Here is a 24380-nt window from a genome sequence, read left to right as displayed (position 1 = left end):
GGGAACACAAATGGTGCAAATAAACAGTTGACAGACTTCAAGGCCATAGAGTAAAGGTGAAACCTGGCCAACGTGACAACAAGGCAGCAACACAGCAATAGGCTTCTTACCTTTAGCTATAAGCAGTTTCACAACTAATTTGTCTTACTCAGAGGTACCCTCTTAGTACATAGAGGCTCTTGGGAAAGTATATTCCGATGAACTGAAAATACTGCATTTCTTTGCCATTCATAATGTGCTGCAGAAGTTCTTACAATGATACCCATTTTTGGTCACAGTTTTGGGTACAACTGATCTTGTGAATGGAACCTCGTGATATTTATAGTTAGTCATCATTATTATGATTTCGTAGAAGACTGGGCATCACAAGCTATTTTTTTTGTTAGGGAGAGAGCCAGAAACCCCCCCAAAAAGATTACTCCAGAGCCATGTCCAACTTATCTGTCCTTGGCAGTGTTCAACACAGATACAGCTGAATTGGCTTAGTGATCAGATTTGTGCAAAACCATATTTTCACTGTTCACATGTCCAAAATTACAGCTAATTTTTGGCATTACCATGATGTTGAACAACTCGCAACATGTGCTATCATATTATAACGTTGAGACTGTTGAGAAGATATGAGTGCAATGTAACATCCGTCACAAGATGACTACCCCTGTCCGCCACACACAAACAGACCTGTTTTAACCCCTCACACACTTAGTCACAGACACGTGTATGGTTTGTCATCGAACGCAAGTGAGATACTGATATTTGTTAAATGTTAAATGAAGCGTTTTTAGTCCACTCACTTGTTTCTTTAACACCATTTGAGACACTGACACCCACCTTTGCCTCACAAGCTTCACAAGACTTTGCAACCCTGATATGTTATTCAATCTTTCACCACCTCTGCACTTTATATTATTTTTAATTGAACTGGTTGATCTCTAGAGTGAACGTGACATCATACGCAGAGGGAAAACAAATGTTTTTATTGGCCAGTAGCATGTTCGATCAATCGTGGATGTACATGACCAAACCCCTGCCTCATACTGTTAATATCACAAGTCTCTTCCATGTTCACCCAAAAAGGGATTCCTTAAAGTTTGGTGCACTTCCAGTTATTTTTTCATTTTATGTGTTGAAGGGATGATATGGGAATAATTAAGGAATGTTCTTCTTCTTCTCCAAGTAAAACAAATGTCTGCTGATACCGTTTCTACCAGTTTAGAAAATCTGCTAATCTGCCAAGCCTGACCTCGTTTCCCTCATGTAACTTCTGGTATTACCTGGCCCTCAAATATGCTCCAAAACATTAGAACAACCTTTACAATAGCTTTTCAAGTTTTGTGTTACACTCATGCTAATGTCAAACCATAGGGCATAGCTAACAACTTTCATTGTCCTGTCCAAGTGATATAGAACCGTAAAGATAACATGAATCACCATGCACCCTCATCAGGACAGATCGATGGAGTCTGGAGGTCATCAATGATTGACTGATTTGAAGTAGTCTATCCATGTCAACACCATAGTAGTAGTAGTAGTAGTAGTAGAATAAGTACTTTTTTGATCCCAAGATGTACTATGTATGCACACATGACTGTAAGTCGCTTTGGATAAAAGCGTCTGCTAAATGGCATATTATTTTTTATTATTTTACTACTCAATGTAGTTATCAACGCAATGTTTTTCCGGCAATCAATCTATGTGCTCTTCAGTTGACCACATGACATTGAATGAGCCTCTATATCTTAGAAAGTATAATCCCCATGGTATCCATTTCAGTGTTTACTTCGTTAACGTGGGCCTCTGTAAGTGCACTTGACTGGACAGAGGAAGGCAGAATGTCATTTGTAGATGCAAATTAAATTTATACATGTTTTGAGTGGGCGCCAGTCCATTTTCTGAATCGCTGCGGGAATAGATCAATCGCGTTTCCTGTTTTTCCTTTTCCTTTTCCTGATGCTTTCACTTTTACCAACTCTCAGTTGTAGGCCTGTGTTCTATTTTGGGGTATCGTCAGATATGATTAAACTATTCTTTTAAACAAATGCCAATGTTCAAAATTATGTTTACACTGCCATTCTTGGATCAGAATTGTTTCAGATTTCCATTACATATGATTTCAGAAATACCTGGAAAAACTGGCCAAAAGGTTTATTTTTATTTTTTTTACTACTAGACACAGTAGAAGCCAGAAGCCTACAAAGATCAAGTCATTGTTGTTCCAGTCCAGCCAGTAAACAATGCCCAGGACCCTACAGCCTTGGTCATAGACCTTAAATCCACTGGAGAACAATAGCCATTTCTTCCATCTAATATAAGACAGCAATTAGGCTTTGAAAACAGATTTGATCTGCTATCCAGTCAATTTTGTATTCCTTCATAATGGAACCTTGTTTATTAAAACAGTAAGTGCACTGGCAGAGATGATGAATTGTCATTAGACCAAAATAATTTAGATGAGATTAGGAACAGGGTCTTGCCTGTGGAAAAACTGATGGTCTAAAAGATGCCATGTGGCACTAATGTTATGCACGGCCCTCTGTTTATGTACAATGAGATTACTGCATGTGCTGAAGAGGGCTGGAGAGGAGGGCACAGGCCTGGTTATCTAGAGGGCCTGTTGGATCTGGTTGGTTAATGATACGTCAGGATCAAAGTAGCTGTAGAGGATGAGGACATGGGTAATCATCATATTCAGGGCGTGCAGTGTGGCCAACATAACATACCTCAAGAGCAGTAATGCATCCAACAAAGAGGGAACACAGGCCTTTTAAGCCCTAGAACCACAAAAGTGTACCTATTTTAATGTTAAGCTGTAGTTCTTTGTTCTTTCTCCACTAACATGTGCTATGATTTACTGAGAGAAACCAGGAAGCACTTATTTGTTCTTTATGAAAATGGGTGTTTGATTTTAATTTAATACAAATTTAAATGTAATTGAATCTCTAATTACTATTACTTCCCTATTTTCCTTGCTTTACTTTTGATCAAAGGAAAGGCCTGTTAAAAGTGGCAGTGAACTGATCCAAATGTACAATACTACATAAATGTTTTTACTTTTAGCAATGTCTATAGCGACTGCTTGCCAATGTTCCGTCCTAAAATAATTATAGCTTTTATGATACTAAGTGGGGGGAGACAGAACCTTGAGACCGGGTTCAGTGGCAGAGCTCAACCAGCTGGGGCTATACTATGCCAAGTTACTTCATGGCACTAAATTTATAATTACTGTATAATCATTGTTCATTTATTTATGCAACAAATAGGCCTACTTTAATATTGTGCTTGGCTGCCAGCTAGGTCATAAGATGCGGAAGTGCTGAGAGATTTGCAACCAAAACTAGTTAATGCAATCACTCAAAACAACCTTGCTGTAGCTTAGCTATGTCCGGTTAACAAGCTGGCGTTGGGCATAAACTTGACATGTTATACATAATATGCAAATGTCCTCAGGAAAAACAAATTGTTCAGTTATTTTGCATAAATTATTTGCATTTAACAGCTCGCTGTCTCATTGATTTAATATCCTAAGCAGGATATACTGTACCTCAATTACCTAAATATACCTGCTATATCTCTCCAACCGTTGCTGCATTTTACAAGAGTTTGAAATCACTTTTATTTGTTCTAGAAGTTTGAAAAATGCAGGGATATCGTTGGATTTTAAGGTCAGCTTGATGTTTCAAACATGTGGGTAATCTCTTGTGGACAGACTACGAGCAAATTACGCGAGATTTTAGTTTTGGGTTAACCGAGACTAACATGTGGGGAATAATTAACAAAAACCTTGACGTTATCTGTGAAAAGATGTTAGAGCACAATTTGACATTTTAGTCATTTAGCAGACGCTCTTATCCAGAGTGACTTACAGTTATTGTATTTATTGTAAAAAATACATATATATACTGGCCCCCCATGGAAGTCGAACCCACAACCCTGGCGTTGCAAGCGCCATGCTCTACCAACTGAGCTACACAGGGCCCAATGTATCTTATCTTATTTTCATAATTGAACCCTACTGTTTTGAGTTCAAATACATAAACAGCTCAGGAAGGTACTTCTGGTACTGCTGTGTTTTGTCTCTTTTACAATGGAAAGAACTACACTACTATTTCCCAGACTCCCGTAGCAATTGGTAACTATCCCAGCCGTGACATCACCAGGGGGAACAGTTTCAGTGAACTTATCTGGCTTTAGTCTGCTACTGTACAGTAGGTCTGACAGCATGATAACATCCACTTCCAACCATACTTGTTAATAACAAGTTATTTATAAGTTGTTAAAGATTGGACATACAGTACCATATACAAGTATATATTTTTTATAACCAATGTCCTCTGAGTGCATACTGATGAACAGACACAGTAAACACAGCCAACATACAGCACGCACTGTAACATTTCTAAATCTATGCCTTACGTGGTAGCTCACTGCAATACTTTATATTATTACCAGATATAATTTGATCATAACATGAATAACCTATATGTTGGATACAACTGGAGTATGATGATTTATTTATCGTTTTCCCTTTTCATGTATTTATTGAAGAAGATATGACCTGAGTTTGACTGGCATTTGGCCAGACATCTGTAGCCGGTCTCCGACCAACCGCTTCTTTGATTTCAGGGGTCATGATTCTGTCTCATAAACAGCCAGGAAGCACAGCTTCTTTCCATGGTGGCACGTTAGTGTCTCCTCACCTGCTGAGCTTATTACTTTGTCAGTTTGACCCTGTTTGTGGCTGAAATCACTTTTACGACTCAGGCTTAAATTCCAAGGCAGTGCTTGGTGTGTGCGTGTGTGTATGTGTTTAACTATACTTGTGGGGACCAGAAGTCCCCACAAGAATAGTAAACCAAGAAATATTTGACCAACTGGGGAAGTTTTGTTGGTCCCACAAGGTCAAATGCTATTTCTAGGGGGTTTAGGGTTAAGGTTAGAATTAGTGTTAGAATTAGGTTTAGGGTTAGGAGCTAGGTTTAGGGTTAAGGTTAGGTTTTTGGGTTAAGGTTAGAGTTAGGGTTAAGGTTAGGGTTAGGGTACGGGTTAGGGTTAGGATTGGAGTTAGGGGTTAGGAAAAATAGGATTTTGAATGGGACTGAATTGTATGTCCCCACAAGGTTAGCTGCACAAGACTGTGTGTGTGTGTGTGTGTGTGTGTGTGTGTGTGGGGTGTGGGTGTGGGTGTGGGTGTGGGTGTGGGTGTGGGTGTGTGTGTGTGTGTGTGTGTGTGTGTGTGTGTGTGTGTGTGTGTGTGTGTGTGTGTGTGTGTGTGTGTGTGTGTGTGTGTGTGTGTGAAATGCACACTTTGTGTGAATTTAGCTCCTTTATATTTGATACATTTTATATGTCCCAAGTTAATGTTTTATAGATACATTGCATAGGAAGAATCATATCAAATCAGGATTCAATTTAGGCAGTGTTTATGTGGACCTGATGGAATAAGAATAGTTCTAAAAGGGACTAAACAAGAATATATGTTAAAAATGAAATTCAAAAGGAGTTTAATTGAATTGAGTATGAAATGAGTAAATTATTTAACATAATTGGATCCCACTTTATGTAGGACGTGACGTGAAATACAGTATCAGTCAAAAGTTTGGACACACCTACTCATTCAAGGGTTTTTCTTTATTTTTACTATTTTCTACATTGTAGAATAATCGAGAAGACATCAAAACTATGAAACAACACATATGGAATCATGTAGTAACCAAAAAAGTGTTAAAAAAATCAAAATATATTTTATATTTGAGATTCTTCAAATAGCCACCCTTTGCCTTGATGACAGCTTTGCACACTCTTGGCATTCTCTCAACCAGCTTCTTGAAGGAGTTCCCACATATGCTGAGCACCGTCCGACTCATCCCAAACCATCTAAATTTGGTTGAGGTCGGGGGATTGTGGAGGCCAGGTCATCTGATGCAGCACTCCATCACTCTCCTTCTTGGTAAAATAGCCCTTACACAGCCTAGAGGTGTGCTGGGGCTTTGTCCTGTTGAAAAACAAATGATAGTCCCACTAAGCCCAAACCAGATGGGATGGCATATCGCTGCAGAATGCTGTGGTAGACATGCTGGTTAAGTGTGCCTTGAATTCTAAATAAATCACAGACATGTGTCACCAGCAAAGCACCCCCACACCATAACACCTCCTCCTCCATGCTTTACGGTGGGAACTACACATGCGGATATCATCCGTTCACCCACACCACGTCTCACAAAGACACGGCGGTTTGAACCAAAAATCTCACATTTGGACTCCAGACCAAAGGACACATTTCCACCGGTCTAATGTCCATTGCTCGTGTTTCTTGGCCCAAGCAGGTCTCTTCTTCTTATTGGTGTCATTTAGTAGTAGTTTCTTTGCAGCAATTCGACCATGAAGGCCTGATTCACACAGTCCCCTCTGAACAGTTGATGTTTGTGATGTGTCTGTGACTTGAACTCTGTGAAGCATTTATTGGGGCTGCAATTTCTGAGGCTGGTAACTCTAATGAACTTATCCTCTGCAGCAGAGGTAACTCTGGGTCTTCCATTCCTGTGGCGGTCCTCATGAGAGCCCGTTTCATCATAGAGTTTGATGGTTTTTGCGACTGCACTTGAAGAAACTTTCAAAGTTCTTGAAATGTTCCGTATTGACTGACCTTCATATCTTTAAGTAATGATGGACTCTCGTTTCTCTTTGGTTATTTTAGCTGTTCTTGCCATAATATGGACATGGTCTTTTACCAAATAGGGCTATCTTCTGTCACAAAACAATTGATTGGCTCAAACGCATTAAGGAGGAAAGAAATTCCACAAATTAACTTTTAAGAAGGCACACCTGTTAATTGAAATGCATTCCAGGGGACTGGCTGAGAGAATGCCAAGAGTGTGCAAAGCTGTCATCAAGGCAAAGGGAGGCTATTTAAAGATTCTCAAATATAAAATATATTTTGATTTGTATAACACTTTTTTGGTTACTACCTGATTCCAAATGTGTTATTTCATAGTTTTGATGTCTTCACTATTATTCTACAATGTAAAAAATAGTTAAAAATTAAGTAAAACCCTTGAATGAGTAGGTGTGTCCAAACTTTTGACTGGTAGTGTATGTTTTACCATGTTATTGCAGTACTTTCCGTTGCTCCTGTTTGCGGCTTGCACACAAATGAGTTATAAATGTCATAGAGGTGTTTGCAGAGTTGAATGTGAGGTCTCATTACAAACGCATTAAACAAATGGTAAATGTAGTAAAATGTTGTACTCCTACACTGTAATTATACTGCACCTGTCTATGTTGTTAAGTGCATCGTTTGAAACTTTAGATTTGGACCCAACCCTGGGGGGAGTGTGTGTGTGAGTCTGTGTGTGTGTGTGTGTTTGCAGTGGTGGAAAAAGTACCCAATTGTCATACTTAGTAGAAAATGACTCAAGTAAAAGTGAAAGTCACCCAGTAAAATCCTACTTGAGTAAAAGTCTAAAAGTATTTGGTTTTAAATATACTTAAGTATCAAAAGTAAATGGGGCGGCAGGTAGCTTAGTGGTTAAGAGCGTTGTGCCAGTAACCGAAAGGTCGCTGTTTCTAATCCCCGAGCCGACTAGGTGAAAAATCTGTCGATGTGCCCTTGAGCAAGGCACTTAACCCTAATTGCTCCTGTAAGTCGCTCTGGATAAGAGCGTCTGCTAAATGACTAAAAATGTAAATGTAAATGTAATTGCTAAAATATACTTAAGTATCAAAAGTAAAAGTATATATCATTTCAAATTCCTTATATTAAGCAAACCAGACCGTATCATTTTCTTGATTTTTTAAATTTACAGATAGCCAGGGGCACGCTCCAACACTCAGACATCATTTACAAACGAAGCATGTGTTTAGTGAGTCCGCCAGAAGTGTGTAAATTAGACCATTTTCCTGTCCTGCTAAGCATTCGAAATGTAACGAGTACTTTTGGGTGTCAGGAAAAATTTATGGAGTAGAAAGTACATTATTTTCTTTAGGAATGTAGTGGAGTAAAAGTAAAAGTTGTCAAAAAGATAAATAGTAAAGTAAAGTTCAGATACACCAAAAAACTACTTAAGTAGTACTTTCAAGTATTTTTACTTAAGTGCTTTACACCACTGTGTGTTTTTGCTCCCATTGTGGCTGGTCAGAATGTGATCAAGATGCATAGTCAGACAGACACTTTACTGTCAGTAAACTACTGATCTTGTTTAAGGAATGTCATCCAGAATATGCAGATTAGGTCTCAGGTCACCTGCAAACAATGTGCCTAAGGCCACTTCAACCCAACAGTTACCGGAAACAAATTAAGATCCTAAATCTGTAGCCCTCATAACATTCCTTACAAGACCCTGACATAATTGTGTTCTTTCAGTTTAACCAAAGACAGATTCCAAAGACAGATTGCAAAAACAGATGTCAAAGCCACTGTATAATGGTATTAAACCCGTTTCCAAATGTTTAAAGGGTTTACCAGTGACAGTTTACCACTGTCCAAAAGTGCCCCTGTGAATAGTCCCCAGGGATCTATGAAACAATGGCTGGTCCGACAGGGCCTGGCATTTTTATCTGCCTCACACAGCATGTTTTAAGACCAAGTGGGACACCAAAGTGACCCGTTTGAACTTTTGCTTAATTGTGGTCTAGCTAATCATTAGCTTAATGTATTTGAAGCATTGCAGCCCAGTCTCATGTTTTTTGAAAAAGTGTATTATTTTGTAATTGACTGAATTGACTTTCAGATGTCAAATTTGGACAATTTGAGATCTTGTCGTGGCTCAAGCCCCTGCCATACAGACATTTTGTGTGTATCCGACAAAAACCGCAAATGGTTTTTTGACTGAGCTCATACATCATTTGTTATGTACATACATCAATAGTTGAAATGAGTTAAAAGTTTGACAGATAAACAGATGTGTAATGCATTCTTCATACATTTAATCTGTCTCTGTGTAGTCCGGGGCAACCTGATTTGCTACTGTTCATATCATGCCATTTTTTAGCCACACCGTGACCGTATTACCTGCGTGGCCATTTTCGACTCTGATAACCTCCAAGGGAGGAAACGTGACATTTTAAGTTCAGTACCATCTTCTATGGACCTATTATCTATCACCTCCTATCATCCCTCCCTATCTCCCTCCTCAAAATTATGTGGAATTGAATTAGATTCCGTCCACTCTTTAATTTAGGTTATCATCCTTTTCCCCCTTGTCTCATTGGTAGTCCTTTGTATTCTGCACCTCCTCCAGCTGCTGTATGACGATAGAGACGACAGTGCAGGGACACAGAGGATATTATCTATGGCTGAGTCCCGAATGGCACCCTCTGTCAATTATAGTGCATTACTTTTGACCAGACCCCTATGCATCCTGGTCAAAAGTATAGTGCACTATTTAGGGAATAGGGTGAATTTGGGATGCAGCCAATGTGTTGTTGAGCTCCTTTACGCAGCACTCATTGTTAATAGAGTGTCTGAATTGCCTCCAGCTCTCAGTTGCTGCCATGGCTCTGCAGCGCTCTTTAATTCCAGTCAGTTAGATCTTATCTCTAATCTTTCCCCCCCCTGGAAGCATTTTCATCTTCCAGGTTTCATTTCAATCTTTGACAGAAACCTCCTTGCTAAATTTTAGAGTGTGGAATCCACTTCTGTTCCTGTTCCTAATTTGGGCAAAGAGGGGGAGAAGTTTGGGGGAAAGTGTGGGTCGGGTCAGTCTGTTGCATAACATGCTCAGACTGGCATGGGGACGGGGGTGGAGGGGGTGACAGACATTAGTCACACAGGCCTCCCTGAAACACTACAGGCATTAGTCATTAGACTATGAAAGGCCTGGTCTGGATACCAAGGCTACAATTCAGCTGATTGAAGTAGGCCAATTAGATAATAACAAAAGAGAAGCAACCCAGTTGATTGATGACCACCACATAATGCCAAGCTGTGTCTAGAAAGGACTGGAGCACTAATGGTCTGTCACCGTCTATTTTACGGACCCTAGTGTTTGAAGTCAGACTTCTTCTAAGGGAACAGTATCATCAGCATGGTGAAAAGAAAGTTGTCTGGATATGTGCTCTTCTCTTCTCATGCCTAGGATGGTATTTAAGGGTCAGGTTGCTACCTTTGATCAGCCAAGATAGGCCTAAGGGGTAAACTTTAAGGGATTATGTATAATTGTAGGCTACAGAAAGTTACTCTAATGGAATATTTATCTGTTGAAATTTCTCATGATGTTGTGTGTCTTTCTTTCTTGGTTTTCAGATTTGGATACGCGTCTGTGTCCATTTATTGCTGTGCATCACACTTGGAGTCCAGTCAAGTGAATTTGGAAGCACTGTAACAGATGACATCACAAGCATTTCACTATTGGTAAGTACTTCTTTCTTCAAGCCACCAAAACTTCAAATCAAAGCTCTTTGTCAAATGCTCTTACTGTATTTAACTGTCTCGATCCAGTTACTACCAGTATGGTGTTTCATTCTTATCCAGTTCTTAGATAGGTGGATTGCACGATCCAATCCAATTGATTGTAATCCTCTCAAAATCAACCATTATGCTTATGCGTAACATTGTTGCAATGCCAGTTGTAAACAATTACATTTGTAGACTTGAAAGTATACTTTGATACATTGATCCATCTAGAATCAGTCATTGTTTTCTAAAACCACTGATGGGGATTGTCATGAGAGTCTCACACAGTAGGACATCCTGCATTACCATTAGTGTAAACCAGTAGCTTCATCTCTGAGATTTGTTCTGGTAACAAACTCAAATGTTCCCCAAACATTTCTGCTAACATTTCTTGATATTGTCTGTTTTTGAACAGAAACAAAATATACCTAAAGATTACAAGATTCCTGTGACATACGTTCCGAAAGAAGTGGTAAGATGTTATTTCTTCTTCTCATGATTACACTATTATTATAACTTAATATGTTTGTATTCCTTACAAAATATAATTGAATGTCTGCGTTGCCTGACTTTGGTAGAGGGTGGACTATAATTTGTCTGTTGTGGTACATTTCAAAACAGTATGTATCACAACTGTCCAGTACACATGATTCTGATTTCTTGATTTATTTTCTTTTTTAGGGTGGAATGTGTTGGGTAACGCTAAACGTTTTCCACTTGGAACTCAGTTTACGAGGATTAGCAGACAAGTTTGGAAGCATTTCATCCAACAAATATAATATCAGCATATTGATCGAAATGCTGAAAGAGACACGATATCACATGAAGAACTTGGTACGTTTGCACCTTTGGTTCTAATACTAATATTGTAACTGTGATAGCTCTTATGACAGGTTTCTTTTAATGAGGACACATGTAAAAAAAAATTCTAAAATGCACCTTTGAAGTGCATTACTGTACATATTTATCATACCAATATGTAATTACCAATTACAATTATCGCAATAAGAATACCACCCACAGTGCAACATGGCAGTTAAAGGCTTCAACTGCTTCAAAACATTGAAGGCTGAATTGGCAAAGGTCTTGTTGGATAGATGCTTTGATTGGGAGTACTACCTAGCTGCCTCGGGTAGAGGTGGTCAATAAAACATCCATTCATGCAATCCTTTCTGGCCCAATCACATGAAATAGAATAATACAATAAATTAATAAACAGGGTACACAAGTCCTTAGCACAAATAGACCAGTGACCACATCATTTCACATCTGAGTTGTCTGCAATGATGTCTTGTGAGGACTGGATCATCTATCAGGTAGATCAGGTATTCACAAAGGGACCTGGGGTCTCTCGTAGTCTCATGAGAGTGAAGAAGTACGTTCATAATGCAGATCTAATAACTTCTTAAAGCATATTACTTATATTATTCTGGCTAACTTTTCTGAATCCAACAGGGATAATGAAGTCCCCCTTGTCCTGAATAAAGAGACAAGACTGAAGTTACTCCATATAACGTCTTACATCTGGGCTCAAACATATCTGTCCATCTGTGTTCTTTGAACTATTTGCTGCATGGCTAAAGCCATGGAGGGATAAAAGCTAAAGCTAACATTAAATGGTCTATCAACAGCTAAAAACCACTATCATTTCTGTTTTGAATTTCACATCATTGAGATTATTATTCCCCTTTTGTCTCCGCAGGAGGCGATCACGTACGATTTTGAGTGCCACTACAGAGATGAGCAATGGCAGACAGGACACTATTTTCATTTTGTCGAAGATTTTTTAAAAACGGCCCGTTCTAATAGAGATTTGCCAGAAGAATGCGATCCACCTCCCTGTCCAATAACAACAACGGCAGCAACAATAACAACACAATACCCCACATCAGGTAAATGTTGAGGTGTTTTTTTAAAGAGTTGTAAATGTTATCTAACATCATTGCTGCATTTGCTCATATTCAGATAGTGGTCAATTCTGATGTGCCATAGGAGTCGGCGCTCAGTTTCAACCTTGTTAACTAGTGTGGAATATCCTGTGGTGCTCATCATAAAAACTATTATCTGTCTCCTTTGGTGGATGGGCACCGGTACCTCTCCATTAAACTATTCCTCTTGTGAACAGTCTTTTTTTTTATAGGTCAGATCTCGTGTCGGTTTCGGTTGCATGTCTTTTTTATCCGTGTCCTACACAGAATCTTCGTTCTATTTTTTTGTTCAAAGAACTTCACATGACAAAACATGAAATGTACAAGGTGTTTGGAAGGTCCATTGGGACATTAGTGCTGCAGCTGAGTCACAGAACCAAAGAAAGATGTCCCCTGATGGACCCCATGAAAGGAAGAAAAGGACTGAAGCCCCAATTGTGGAAGTGTTGATTACAGAGCAATCTTCAGATCTTCCCAAGCGCTTGGCCTTTCTTTCCTGGAGCGGACAGATCTGATCTTTTGTCCGATGGAAAGAAAAGGTGGCTGTGATGTGACTTTATAGGCGTCAACAATGAACTGTTTTCATCATTGGGCATTAACACTCTCTCTCTCTATCTCTATCTCTATCACTATCTATATCTTTCTCTCTCTATCCAGTCAACGCTCCTGCCATAGGAACAGAATTTGACATCACAGCACCAGGCTCCGAAACCTGTAAGTAAAAAGAAATAAACTGTGGCACAGATTAAGTTGCTGAAAGTGTCCAAAGAGTAGCAATGTAATGCAACCAGTCAAACTGGTGTAGGCCTACTAGCTACATGGCTACTCTTCTTGATTAATAGTATTTTCAAAAAGTAAACTAAAATCTTAAATGTATATATTTTTTTGTTCATCATACTACCGTCATCAACATTTCATGAATGTGTAATTCAATGATTTCATTGAATTACACATAATTTAAAAGCCCCTTTCATAGAGAATGTAACAAACTGGACTATATGTAGTAACTTACTTTGAAGAGATGGTGATTGGGTCTAAATAGATGTTTGGCATTTGGTAGTCTAAATTCAGTGTACTTGTCTTTAACTGCCAAATCCCGGAAAGTCAGACTCTTCCCACAAGCCAACCAATTTTCCTCAGCTTCAGAAGCATCTACATTCACCAGATTTTGTGTGGTTATCCATAGCTATATTATTGGGAATTGTTGATATGTTGTACATTTTATATTCTATATAACATTTTCTTTAGAAAAATGGTCCAAAATATCTTTAGTATTTTACAGATAGAAAGATGAAAACAAGTATTTATCCACAATCTACTCTGAGCAAGTCCAGTCCTGGAGTGTCTTAACTAAATGAAACCAACATATTTAGGCTGACTTAATCCAGTGTCCCGAAAAATTGATTAGCGTAATATGCAAATATGCACATATTTAATATTTCATTTGTATATTTGTATACAATATTTCTACCGTACGTTATTTTTTGTGTTATATTGATTACTGCATTGTTGGGTTTGGAACTTACAAGAATGGCATTTCACTGTACTTGTGCACATGACATTAACACTTTTAACTTATTTAAGAAAATGTGTAATGCAAAAAAGTATTATATTTGTATCTACTTTTAACTGGCAAAAGTTGACTCATGTCTGTTCTACCAGAGCTGTTATGTGTCTCCTCCCTCACTGACCACCACGAACATAGCGTGAGCCATGAGGTGTGATGGATCTACTGTATCCAATCATTTTCCATGCATCAATCATGGCTATGAGACATGCGATGGATAGGAGACATGTTTTGATATTGAGATAACAACGGCTGCATTGAACCTTTAATTTGCTGTGAAACATCAATTTACAGCAAAATAAAGGTTCAATGCAGCTGTTTTTATCTCAATATCAAATCATTTCTGAATGACAATGAAGTACCATACTCTGATTGTTTTCAATTAAAATGGTCAAAAAGAAACAAAAATAGCTTGTTAGCAAAGAGCAATTTCTCAAACAAGGATTTTGTAACAAATTTACCCCCTGGTGATGTCACCAGCCAGGCCAAAACTCCATCCCACCAGAACAGGCTGAAATTTCAGGCGGTCTTTTCAAGCAGCTCTTATACTAACAGGGCATTATCATCATTTTCACAATTTCACGGTTTCATTCCAACCTCATAGTGTGGAAATATATATACAGTTGAAGTCGGAAGTTTACGTACACTTAGGTTGGAGTCATTAAAACTCGTTTTTCAATCACTCCACACATTTCTTGTTAACAAACTATAGTTTTGGCAAGTCGGTTAGGAAATCTACTTTGTGCATGACACAAGTAATTTTTCCAACAATTGTTTACAGACAGATTATTTCACTTATAATTCACTGTATCACAATTCCAGTGGGTCAGAAGTTTACATACACTATGTTGACTGTGCCTTTAAACAGCTTGGAAAATTCCAGAAAATGATGTCATGTCTTTAGAAGCTTCTGATAGGCTAATTGACATCATTGGAGTCAATTGGAGGCCTACCTTCAAACCCAGTGCCTCTTTGCTTGACATCACGGTGGAGGAAACAGGTACAAAAGTATCAATATCCACAGTAAAACGAGTCCTATATCAACATAATCTGAAAGGCCGCTCAGCAAGGAAGAAGCCACTGCTCCAAAACCGCCATAAAAAGACAGACTACGGTTTGCAACTGCACATGGGGACAAAGATCGTACTTTCTGGAGAAATGTCCTCTGGTCTGATGAAACAAACATATAACTGTTTGGCCATAATGACCATCGTTATGTTTGGAGGAAAAAGGGAGTACCTTGAAAGCCGAAGAACACCATCCCAACCATGAAGCACAGGGGTGGCAGCATCATGCTGTGGGGGTTCTTTGCTGCAGGAGGGACTGGTGCACTTCACAAAATAGATGGCATAATGAGGATGGAAAATTATGTGGATATATTGAAGCAACATCTCAAGACATCAGTCAGGAAGTTAAAGCTTGGTCGCAAATGGCTCTTCCAAATGGACAATGACCCCAAGCCTACTTCCAAAGTTGTGGCAAAATGGCTTAACGACAACAAAGTCAAGGTATTGGAGTGGCCATCACAAAGCCCTGACCTCAATCCTATAGAACATTTGTGGGCAGAACTGAAAAAGTGTGTGCACGCAAGGAGGCCTACAAACCTGACTCAGTTGCACCAGCTCTGTCAGGAGGAATGGGCCAAAATTCACCCAACTTATTGTGGGAAGCTTGTGGAAGGCTACCTGAAACGTTTGACGCAAGTTAAACTATTTAAAGGCAATGCTACCAAATACTGAGTGTATGTAAACTTCTGACCCACTGGGAATGTGCTGAAATAATAATTATCTCTACTATTATTCTGACATTTCACATTCTTAAAATAAAGTGGTGATCCTAACTGACCTAAGACAGGGAATTTTTACTAGTACTAAATGTCAGAAATTGTGAAAAACTGAGTTTAATTGTATATGGCTGTTTGTAAACTTCCGACTTCAACTGTATAACACAGGAAAATCATGTTTTTTATTTCCTTTAACATGTGGGAAAAAAACATCCCAGTCAGGCAAATACAGTGGGGAAAAAAAGTATTTAGTCAGCTACCAATTGTGCAAGTTCTCCCACTTAAAAAGATGAGAGAGGCCTGTAATTTTCATCATATGTACACGTCAACTATGACAGACAAAATGAGAAAAATATATCCAGAAAATCACATTGTAGGATTTTTTATGAATTTATTTGCAAATTATGGTGGAAAATAAGTATTTGGTCAAAAACAAAAGTTTCTCAATACTTTGTTATATACCCTTTGTTGACAATGACACAGGTCAAACGTTTTCTGTAAGTCTTCACAAGGTTTTCACACACTGTTGCTGGTATTTTGGCCCATTCCTCCATGCAGATCTCCTCTAGAGCAGTGATGTTTTGGGGCTGTCGCTGGGCAACACGGACTTTCAACTCCCTCCAAAGATTTTCTATGGGGTTGAGATCTGGAGACTGGCTAGGCCACTCCAGGACCTTGAAATGCTTCTTACGAAGCCACTCCTTCGTTGCCCGGGCGGTGTGTTTGGGATCATTGTCATGCTGAAAGACCCAGCCACGTTTCATCTTCAATGCCCTTGCTGATGGAAGGAGGTTTTCACTCAAAATCTCACGATACATGGCCCCATTCATTCTTTCCTTTACACGGATCAGTCGTCCTGGTCCCTTTGCAGAAAAACAGCCCCAAAGCATGATGTTTCCACCCCCCATGCTTCACAGTAGGTATGGTGTTCTTTGGATGCAACTCAGCATTCTTTGTCCTCCAAACACGACGAGTTGAGTTTTTACCAAAAAGTTCTATTTTGGTTTCATCTGACCATATGACATTCTCCCAATCCTCTTCTGGATCATCCAAATGCACTCTAGCAAACTTTAGACGGGCCTGGACATGTACTGGCTTAAGCAGGGGGACACGTCTGGCACTGCAGGATTTGAGTCCCTGGCGGCGTAGTGTGTTACTGATGGTAGGCTTTGTTACTTTGGTCCCAGCTCTCTGCAGGTCATTCACTAGGTCCCCTCGTGTGGTTCTGGGATTTTTGCTCACCGTTCTTGTGATCATTTTGACCCCACAGGGTGAGATCTTGCGTGGAGCCCCAGATCGAGGTAGATTATCAGTGGTCTTGTATGTCTTCCATTTCCTAATAATTGCTCCCACAGTTGATTTCTTCAAACCAAGCTGCTTACCTATTGCAGATTCAGTCTTCCCAGCCTGGTGCAGGTCTACAATTTTGTTTCTGGTGTCCTTTGACAGCTCTTTGGTCTTGGCCATAGTGGAGTTTGGAGTGTGACTGTTTGAGGTTGTGGACAGTTGTCTTTTATACTGATAACAAGTTCAAACAGGTGCCATTAATACAGGTAACGAGTGGAGGACAGAGGAGCCTCTTAAAGAAGAAGTTACAGGTCTGTGAGAGCCAGAAATCTTGCTTGTTTGTAGGTGACCAAATACTTATATTTCACCATAATTTGCAAATAAATTCATAAAAAATCCTACAATGTGATTTTCTGGGGAAAAAATTCTCAATTTGTCTGTCATAGTTGACGTGTACCTATGATGAAAATTACAGGCCTCTCTCATCTATTTCAGTGGGAGAACTTGCACAATTGGTGGCTGACTAAATACTTTTTTTCCCCACTGTATCTATGACATAAACGTTTAGTTCCAGGCAAAGTCCCAGACTGAGTCAGTAAGAAGTTGAGGAGGTTATATTACAATTATTTGCCAGCTTTCAAATACAAATTGTTGTTATACAAACAATTTGAATTATCTGATTACATATGATTTCTTTGTTTTCTCCATTTCAGTATTATTCTTTCTGACTCGAAACCTGTCTGTCCACACAGGGAACGAGCCTCTGAGGTTCCTGCCAGAAATAGTGGAGAGAAGCCTCCTGTCACTACTTGTCATTCCTATTGCAGCCGTCGTGTTACTGTTTGTGTGGAAGGTGAGCTGTCCATTGACCCAATCTACAACCTAAAATGGTTCTATCTACAACCTAAAAGGGTTCTTCAGTTGTCCCCATAGGAGAATCCTTTGAAGAACCCTTTTTGGTTCCAGGTAGAACCCTTTTGGTTCCAGGTAGAACCCTTTTGGGTTCAATGTAAAACCCAAAAAGGGTTCTACTTGGAACCAAAAAGGGTTATTCTATGGGGACAGCGGAATAACCCTTTTGGAACCCATTTTTCTAAGAGTGTAAGGACCTGCAACTTAAAACGTGACTGTTGACGATTGCTCAGTCATTCCAGTGTTTGAGTCTGGTGCAACTCGGTCTATAGATTGTTGTTTTGTCTGTGGACATTGTACTGTCTATGTTCATTGTTAATCTCTTTGATTGTAAGTCATTGTATTTTTTCTTGTCTTTGATGGTTGTTTTGTCTTTGACCGTCTGGGTGTTTCTTTACCAGTACCACTTTGACTTTGCTGTTTTGTATTTTTGTTAGAGAATTTTACTTTGTTTGTGCTTGTGGGTTACCATGGGTTCCCTTTGTGTTTAACAGTGTTACTCTCTGATCTAACAGGTGAAATCCAGGAGGAACCAACATCAGTCAGATGGACAGAACTCAGTGGAAGGAAGCCTTTTCACAGGAGCAGAAGGAACTTTGGCACCTCCACTAGAGGAACCATCTGAAAAGTAAAGACATTCACTCATCTTTCATTGAATTTAATCGATCAATTCCTGCATATTAATATTATAAAATCACTAATCTTAATATCGGACACAAAAATATATCAAAGGTTTGCGTATGCAAAAATAATCAACTAGTTTTAAGGTGAGGTGAATTTGTATACATTTTTAAATAGGTATTTAATTATAATTGTTTTGTCCACTACAGGAACAGATTGAACGTTGAGACAGTGTAATTCTTTGAATCCTTGGAAATTGGTGAGATTTATATTATTCTTCATATACAGTGGGGGAAAAAAGTATTTAGTCAGCCACCAATTGTGCAAGTTCTCCCACTTAAAAAGATGAGAGAGGCCTGTAATTTTCATCATAGGTACACGTCAACTATGACAGACAAATTGAGAAAAAAAATCTAAAAAATCACATTGTAGGATTTTTTATGAATTTATTTGCAAATTATGGTGGAAAATAAGTATTTGGTCACCTACAAACAAGCAAGATTTCTGGCTCTCACAGACCTGTAACTTCTTCTTTAAGAGGCTCCTCTGTCCTCCACTTGTTACCTGTATTAATGGCACCTGTTTGAACTTGTTATCAGTATAAAAGACACCTGTCCACAACCTCAAACAGTCACACTCCAAACTCCACTATGGCCAAGACCAAAGAGCTGTCAAAGGACACCAGAAACAAAATTGTAGACCTGCACCAGGCTGGGAAGACTGAATCTGCAATAGGTAAGCAGCTTGGTTTGAAAAAATCAACTGTGGGAGCAATAATTAGGAAATGGAAGACATACAAGACCACTGATAATCTCCCTCGATCTGGGGCTCCACGCAAGATCTCACCCCGTGGGGTCAAAATGATCACAAGAACGGTGAGCAAAAATCCCAGAACCACACGGGGGGACCTAGTGAATGACCTGCAGAGAGCTGGGACCAAAGTAACAAAGCCTACCATCAGTAACACACTACGCCGCCAGGGACTCAAATCCTGCAGTGCCAGACGTGTCCCCCTGCTTAAGCCAATACATGTCCAGGCCCGTCTGAAGTTTGCTAGAGTGCATTTGGATGATCCAGAAGAGGATTGGGAGAATGTCATATGGTCAGATGAAACCAAAATAGAACTTTTTGGTAAAAACTCAACTCGTCGTGTTTCGAGGACAAAGAATGCTGAGTTGCATCCAAAGAACACCATACCTACTGTGAAGCATTGGGGTGGAAACATCATGCTTTGGGGCTGTTTTTCTGCAAAGGGACCAGGACGACTGATCCGTGTAAAGGAAAGAATGAATGGGGCCATGTATCGTGAGATTTTGAGTGAAAACCTCCTTCCATCAGCAAGGGCATTGAAGATGAAACGTGGCTGGGTCTTTCAGCATGACAATGATCCCAAACACACCGCCCGGGCAACGAAGGAGTGGCTTCGTAAGAAGCACTTCAAGGTCCTGGAGTGGCCTAGCCAGTCTCCAGATCTCAACCCCATAGAAAATCTTTGGAGGGAGTTGAAAGTCCGTGTTGCCCAGCGACAGCCCCAAAACATCACTGCTCTAGAGGAGATCTGCATGGAGGAATGGGCCAAAATAATAATAATAATAATAATAATAATATGCCATTTAGCAGACATGTGTGGAATACCACGTCTGCTAAAAATACCAGCAACAGTGTGTGAAAACCTTGTGAAGACTTACAAAAAATGTTTGACCTGTGTCATTGCCAACAAAGGGTATATAACAAAGTATTGAGACACTTTTGTTATTGACCAAATACTTATTTTCCACCATAATTTGCAAATAAATTAATTACAAATCCTACAATGTGATTTTCTGGATTTTTTTCCCTCATTTTGTCTGTCATAGTTGACGTGTACCTATGATGAAAATTACAGGCCTCTCTCATCTTTTTAAGTGGGAGAACTTGCACAATTGGTGGCTGACTAAATACTTTTTTTCCCCACTGTAATTTGTGACCTCGGACAGAGACAGAGAACCATCTTAGCCAACTCCTAAAATGTATGGCTTGACAATGAAGAATATGGAACTAGGATACATTGTTTTAGCTACCTGTATGTAAAGCTTAACAAAAATGTTAATCTTCTTTCTCTTTCTCTCTTAGGTGTACAGAGGAATCGTCTGAGAAAGAGCAAGCAAACATAAAACTGCATTTCTTACGGATATTTGAGGTGAAAGACTCGCTTCTTTCCTGTCTAGAAACTGCCAGTCCTCACATACCAGAACCAGAGAATGACATTGCATAGACTCCACATGAAAATCTTATCATTCCTGCTATGAGCTGGGAAAAGCTTTGTTTTTCTTACAATAATATTAACCCGTCATCTACTATCAAATTTTGTCAAAGGAAGCTGAAAAGGAGACCGGATTGTCATGGAAACATCTAGAGGCGCCAATAACGGTCAAAATATGACTCATATCACCCAAAACTGCCGAAAACACAGTAAACTTTACAGGACAAAGTTGGTTTCACAAGCACTCTCCCATTTGTACTTTGTGTGGGTTTGGCTGGAGTGTAGATACCAGCTCTACTTGAGAATGGGGCAGTGCTTTTCTTTTTTAAGAACCCTTTTCGGTTCCAGGTAGAACCCTTTTGGGTTCCATGTAGAACCCTTTTGGGTTCCATGTAGAACCCTTTCCACAGAGGACTGAAGCAGAAATGACTACCTCTAGTCGCCCTCACTTTCCTCACCTTCTTCTCAGCAGCATTCTACTCCACTTCCATATTCATCTGGGTTTCCATTGGACATTCCCTGGAACAAATGTTGAAATTAGTTAGCTAGAAATATTCTCAGATCTAAGCATCTGTTTTGTTTCATGTTTTTGGCCGTGTATGTACCGAATGGATGAGGTTGTATGATGTATTTATTTATTTACTCAGAATGCTGACAGCACCGTATTGCTGCGGTTGAAAAAAAAACGAACAGACAATGATTCAGCTTCTCTATAAAAAATACTAAATGAGCAGGAAAAGGTCTACAAGGGTGCATTATAACCCCTTCTTTTGCCATGCATAAAGCCCTCATAAGCAGCACATAAGCATGTATGAACACATGCTTTATCTACAGTCGTGGTCAAAAGTTGTGAGAATGACACAAATATTAATTTTCACAAAGTCTGCTGCCTCAGGTTTTATGATGGCAATTTGCATATACTCCAGAATGTTATGAAAAGTGATCAGATCAATTCCAATTAATTGCAAAGTCCCTCTTTGCCATGAAAATTAACTTAATCCCCAAAAAACATTTCCACTGCATTTCAGCCCTGCCACAAAAGGACCAGCTGACATCATGTCAGTGATTCTCTCATTAACACAGTGTTGACAAGGACAAGGCTGGAGATCACTCTGTCATGCTGATTGAGTTAGAATTACAGACTGGAAGCTTTAAAAGGAGGGTGGTGCTTGAAATCATTGTTCTTCCTCTGTTAACCATGGTTACCTGCAAGGAAACACATGCCGTCATCATTGCTTTGTACAAAAAGGGCTTCACAGGCAAGGATATTGCTGCTAGTAAGATTGTACCTAAATCAACCATTTATCGGATCATCAAGAACTTCAAGGAGAGAGGTTCAATTGTTGTGAAGAAGGCTTCAGGGCGCCCAAGAAAGTCCAACAAGCGCCAGGACTGTCTCCTAAAGTTGATTCAGCTGCGGGATCGGGGCACCACCAGTGCAGAGCTTGCTCAGGAATGGCAGCAGGCAGGTGTGAGTGCATCTGCACGCACAGTGAGGCAAAGACTTTTGGAGGATGGCCTGGTGACAAGAAGGGCAGCGAGGAAGCCACTTCTCTCCAGGAAAAACATCAGGGACAGACTGATATTCTGCAAAAGGTACATGGATTGGACTGCTGAGGACTGGGGTAAAGTCATTTTCTCTGATGAATCCCCTTTCCGATTGTTTGGGGCATCCGGAAAAAAGCTTGTCCGGAATAGACAAGGTGAGCGCTACCATCAGTCCTGTGTCATGCCAACAGTAAAGCATCCTGAAACCATTCATGTGTGGGGTTGCTTCTCAGCCAAGGGAGTGGGCTCACTCACAATTTTGCATAAGAACACAGCCATGAATAAAGAATGGTACCAACATATCCTCCGAGAGCAACTTCTCCCAACCATCCAAGAACAGTTTGGTGACGAACAATGCCTTTTCCAGCATTATGGAGCACCTTGCCATAAGGCAAAAATGATAACTAAGTGGCTCGGGGAACAAAACATTGACATTTTGGGTCCATGGCCAGGAAACTCCCCAGACCTTAATCCCATTGAGAACTTGTGGTTGATCCTCAAGAGGCGGGTGGACAAACAAAAACTCACAAATTCTGACAAACTCCAAGCATTGATTATGCAAGAATGGGCTGCCATCAGTCAGGATGTGGCCCAGAAGTTAATTGACAGCATGCCAGGGCGGATTGCAGAGGTCTTGAAAAAGAAGGGTCAACACTGCAAATATTGACTCTTTGCATAAACTTAATGTAATTGTCAATAATAGCCTTTGACACTTATGGAATGCTTGTAATTATACTTCAGTATACCATAGTAACATCTGACAAAAATATCTAAAAACACTGAAGCAGCGAACTTTGTGAAGACCAATACTTGTGTCATTCTCAAAACTTTTGACCACGACTGTATATTATTTGAGACAGCCATAGAGGGATGTACATATGAATGTATGATGGTGTTGTTAATTGCTTCTGAATGGGTTGTACAGTGTCTTGCAAAATTATTCATCCCCCTTGGCGTTTTTCCTATTTTTGTTGCATTACAAACTGTAATTTAAATTAATTTTATTTGAATTTCATGTAATGGACATACACAAAATAGTCCAAATTGGTGAAGTGAAATTAAAAAAATAACTTGTAAAAAAAAAATCTAAAAGATAAATAACGGAAAAGTGGTGCGTGCATATGTATTCACCCCCTTTGCTATGAAGCCCCTAAATAAGATCTGGTGCAACCAATTACCTTCAGAAGTCACATAATTAGTTAAATAAAGTCCACCTGTGTGCAATCTAAGTGTCACATGATCTGTCACATGATATCACTATATATACACCTGTTCTGAAAGGCCCCAGAGTCTGCAACACCACTAAGCAAGGGGCACCACCAAGCAAGCGGCACCATGAAGACCAAGGAGCTCTCCAAACAGGTCAGGGACAAAGTTGTGGAGAAGTACAGATCAGGGGTGGGTTATAAAAAAATATCTGAAACGTTGAACATCCCACAGAGCACCATTAAATCCATTATTAAAAAATTGAAAGAATATGGCACCACAACAAACCTGCCAAGAGAGGGCCGCCCACCAAAACTCACGGACCAGGCAAGGAGGGTATTAATCAGAGAGGCAACAAAGAGACCAAAGATAACCCTGAAGGAGCTGCAAAGCTCCACAGCAGAGATTGGAATATCTGTCCATAGGACCACTTTAAGCTGTACACGCCACAGAGCTTGGCTTAACGGAAGAAAAGCCATTGCTTAAAGAAAAAAATAAACAAACACGTTTGGTGTTCACCAAAAGGCATGTGGGAGACTCCCAAACATATGGAAGAAGGTACTCTGGTCAGATGAGACTAAAATTGAGCTTTTTGGCCATCAAGGATAGCGCTATGTCTGGCGCAAACCCAACATCTTTCATCACCCCGAGAACACCATCCCCACAGTGAAGCATGGTGGTGGCAGCATCATGCTGTGGGGATGTTTTTCATCGGCAGGGACTGGGAAAATGGTCAGAATTGAAGGAATGATGGATTGCGCTAAATACAGGGAAATTCTTGAGGGAAACCTGTTTCAGTCTTCCAGAGATTTGAGACTGGGATGGAGGTTCGCCTTCCAGCAGGACAATGACTCTGAGCATACTGCTAAAGCAACACTCGAGTGGTTTAAGGGGAA

General features: G+C 39.8%; 1 protein-coding gene across 1 annotated transcript in view; it reads left to right on the top strand.

Moving 5' to 3' along the window:
- Nucleotides 1-21619, top strand: part of kitlga (kit ligand a) — a 30357-nt gene extending 8738 nt beyond the window's left edge. Inside the window, exons 2-10 of the mRNA XM_041836534.1 lie at nucleotides 10241-10348; nucleotides 10806-10862; nucleotides 11072-11224; nucleotides 12093-12282; nucleotides 12976-13032; nucleotides 17708-17808; nucleotides 18383-18495; nucleotides 18698-18747; nucleotides 20601-21619. Coding sequence (XP_041692468.1) covers nucleotides 10241-10348; nucleotides 10806-10862; nucleotides 11072-11224; nucleotides 12093-12282; nucleotides 12976-13032; nucleotides 17708-17808; nucleotides 18383-18495; nucleotides 18698-18725 — 807 coding nt within the window. The 3' untranslated portion in view covers nucleotides 18726-18747; nucleotides 20601-21619. The remainder of the gene's footprint in view (nucleotides 1-10240; nucleotides 10349-10805; nucleotides 10863-11071; nucleotides 11225-12092; nucleotides 12283-12975; nucleotides 13033-17707; nucleotides 17809-18382; nucleotides 18496-18697; nucleotides 18748-20600) is intronic.
- The last annotated feature ends 2761 nt before the right edge of the window (nucleotides 21620-24380 follow it).

The sequence above is a fragment of the Coregonus clupeaformis genome, chromosome 19, assembly GCF_020615455.1.
Source record: "Coregonus clupeaformis isolate EN_2021a chromosome 19, ASM2061545v1, whole genome shotgun sequence".
NCBI classification, from domain to species: domain Eukaryota; kingdom Metazoa; phylum Chordata; class Actinopteri; order Salmoniformes; family Salmonidae; genus Coregonus; species Coregonus clupeaformis.
The sequence above is the reverse complement of the archived record's forward strand: the minus strand, read 5'-3'. Positions and strand labels throughout refer to the sequence as shown.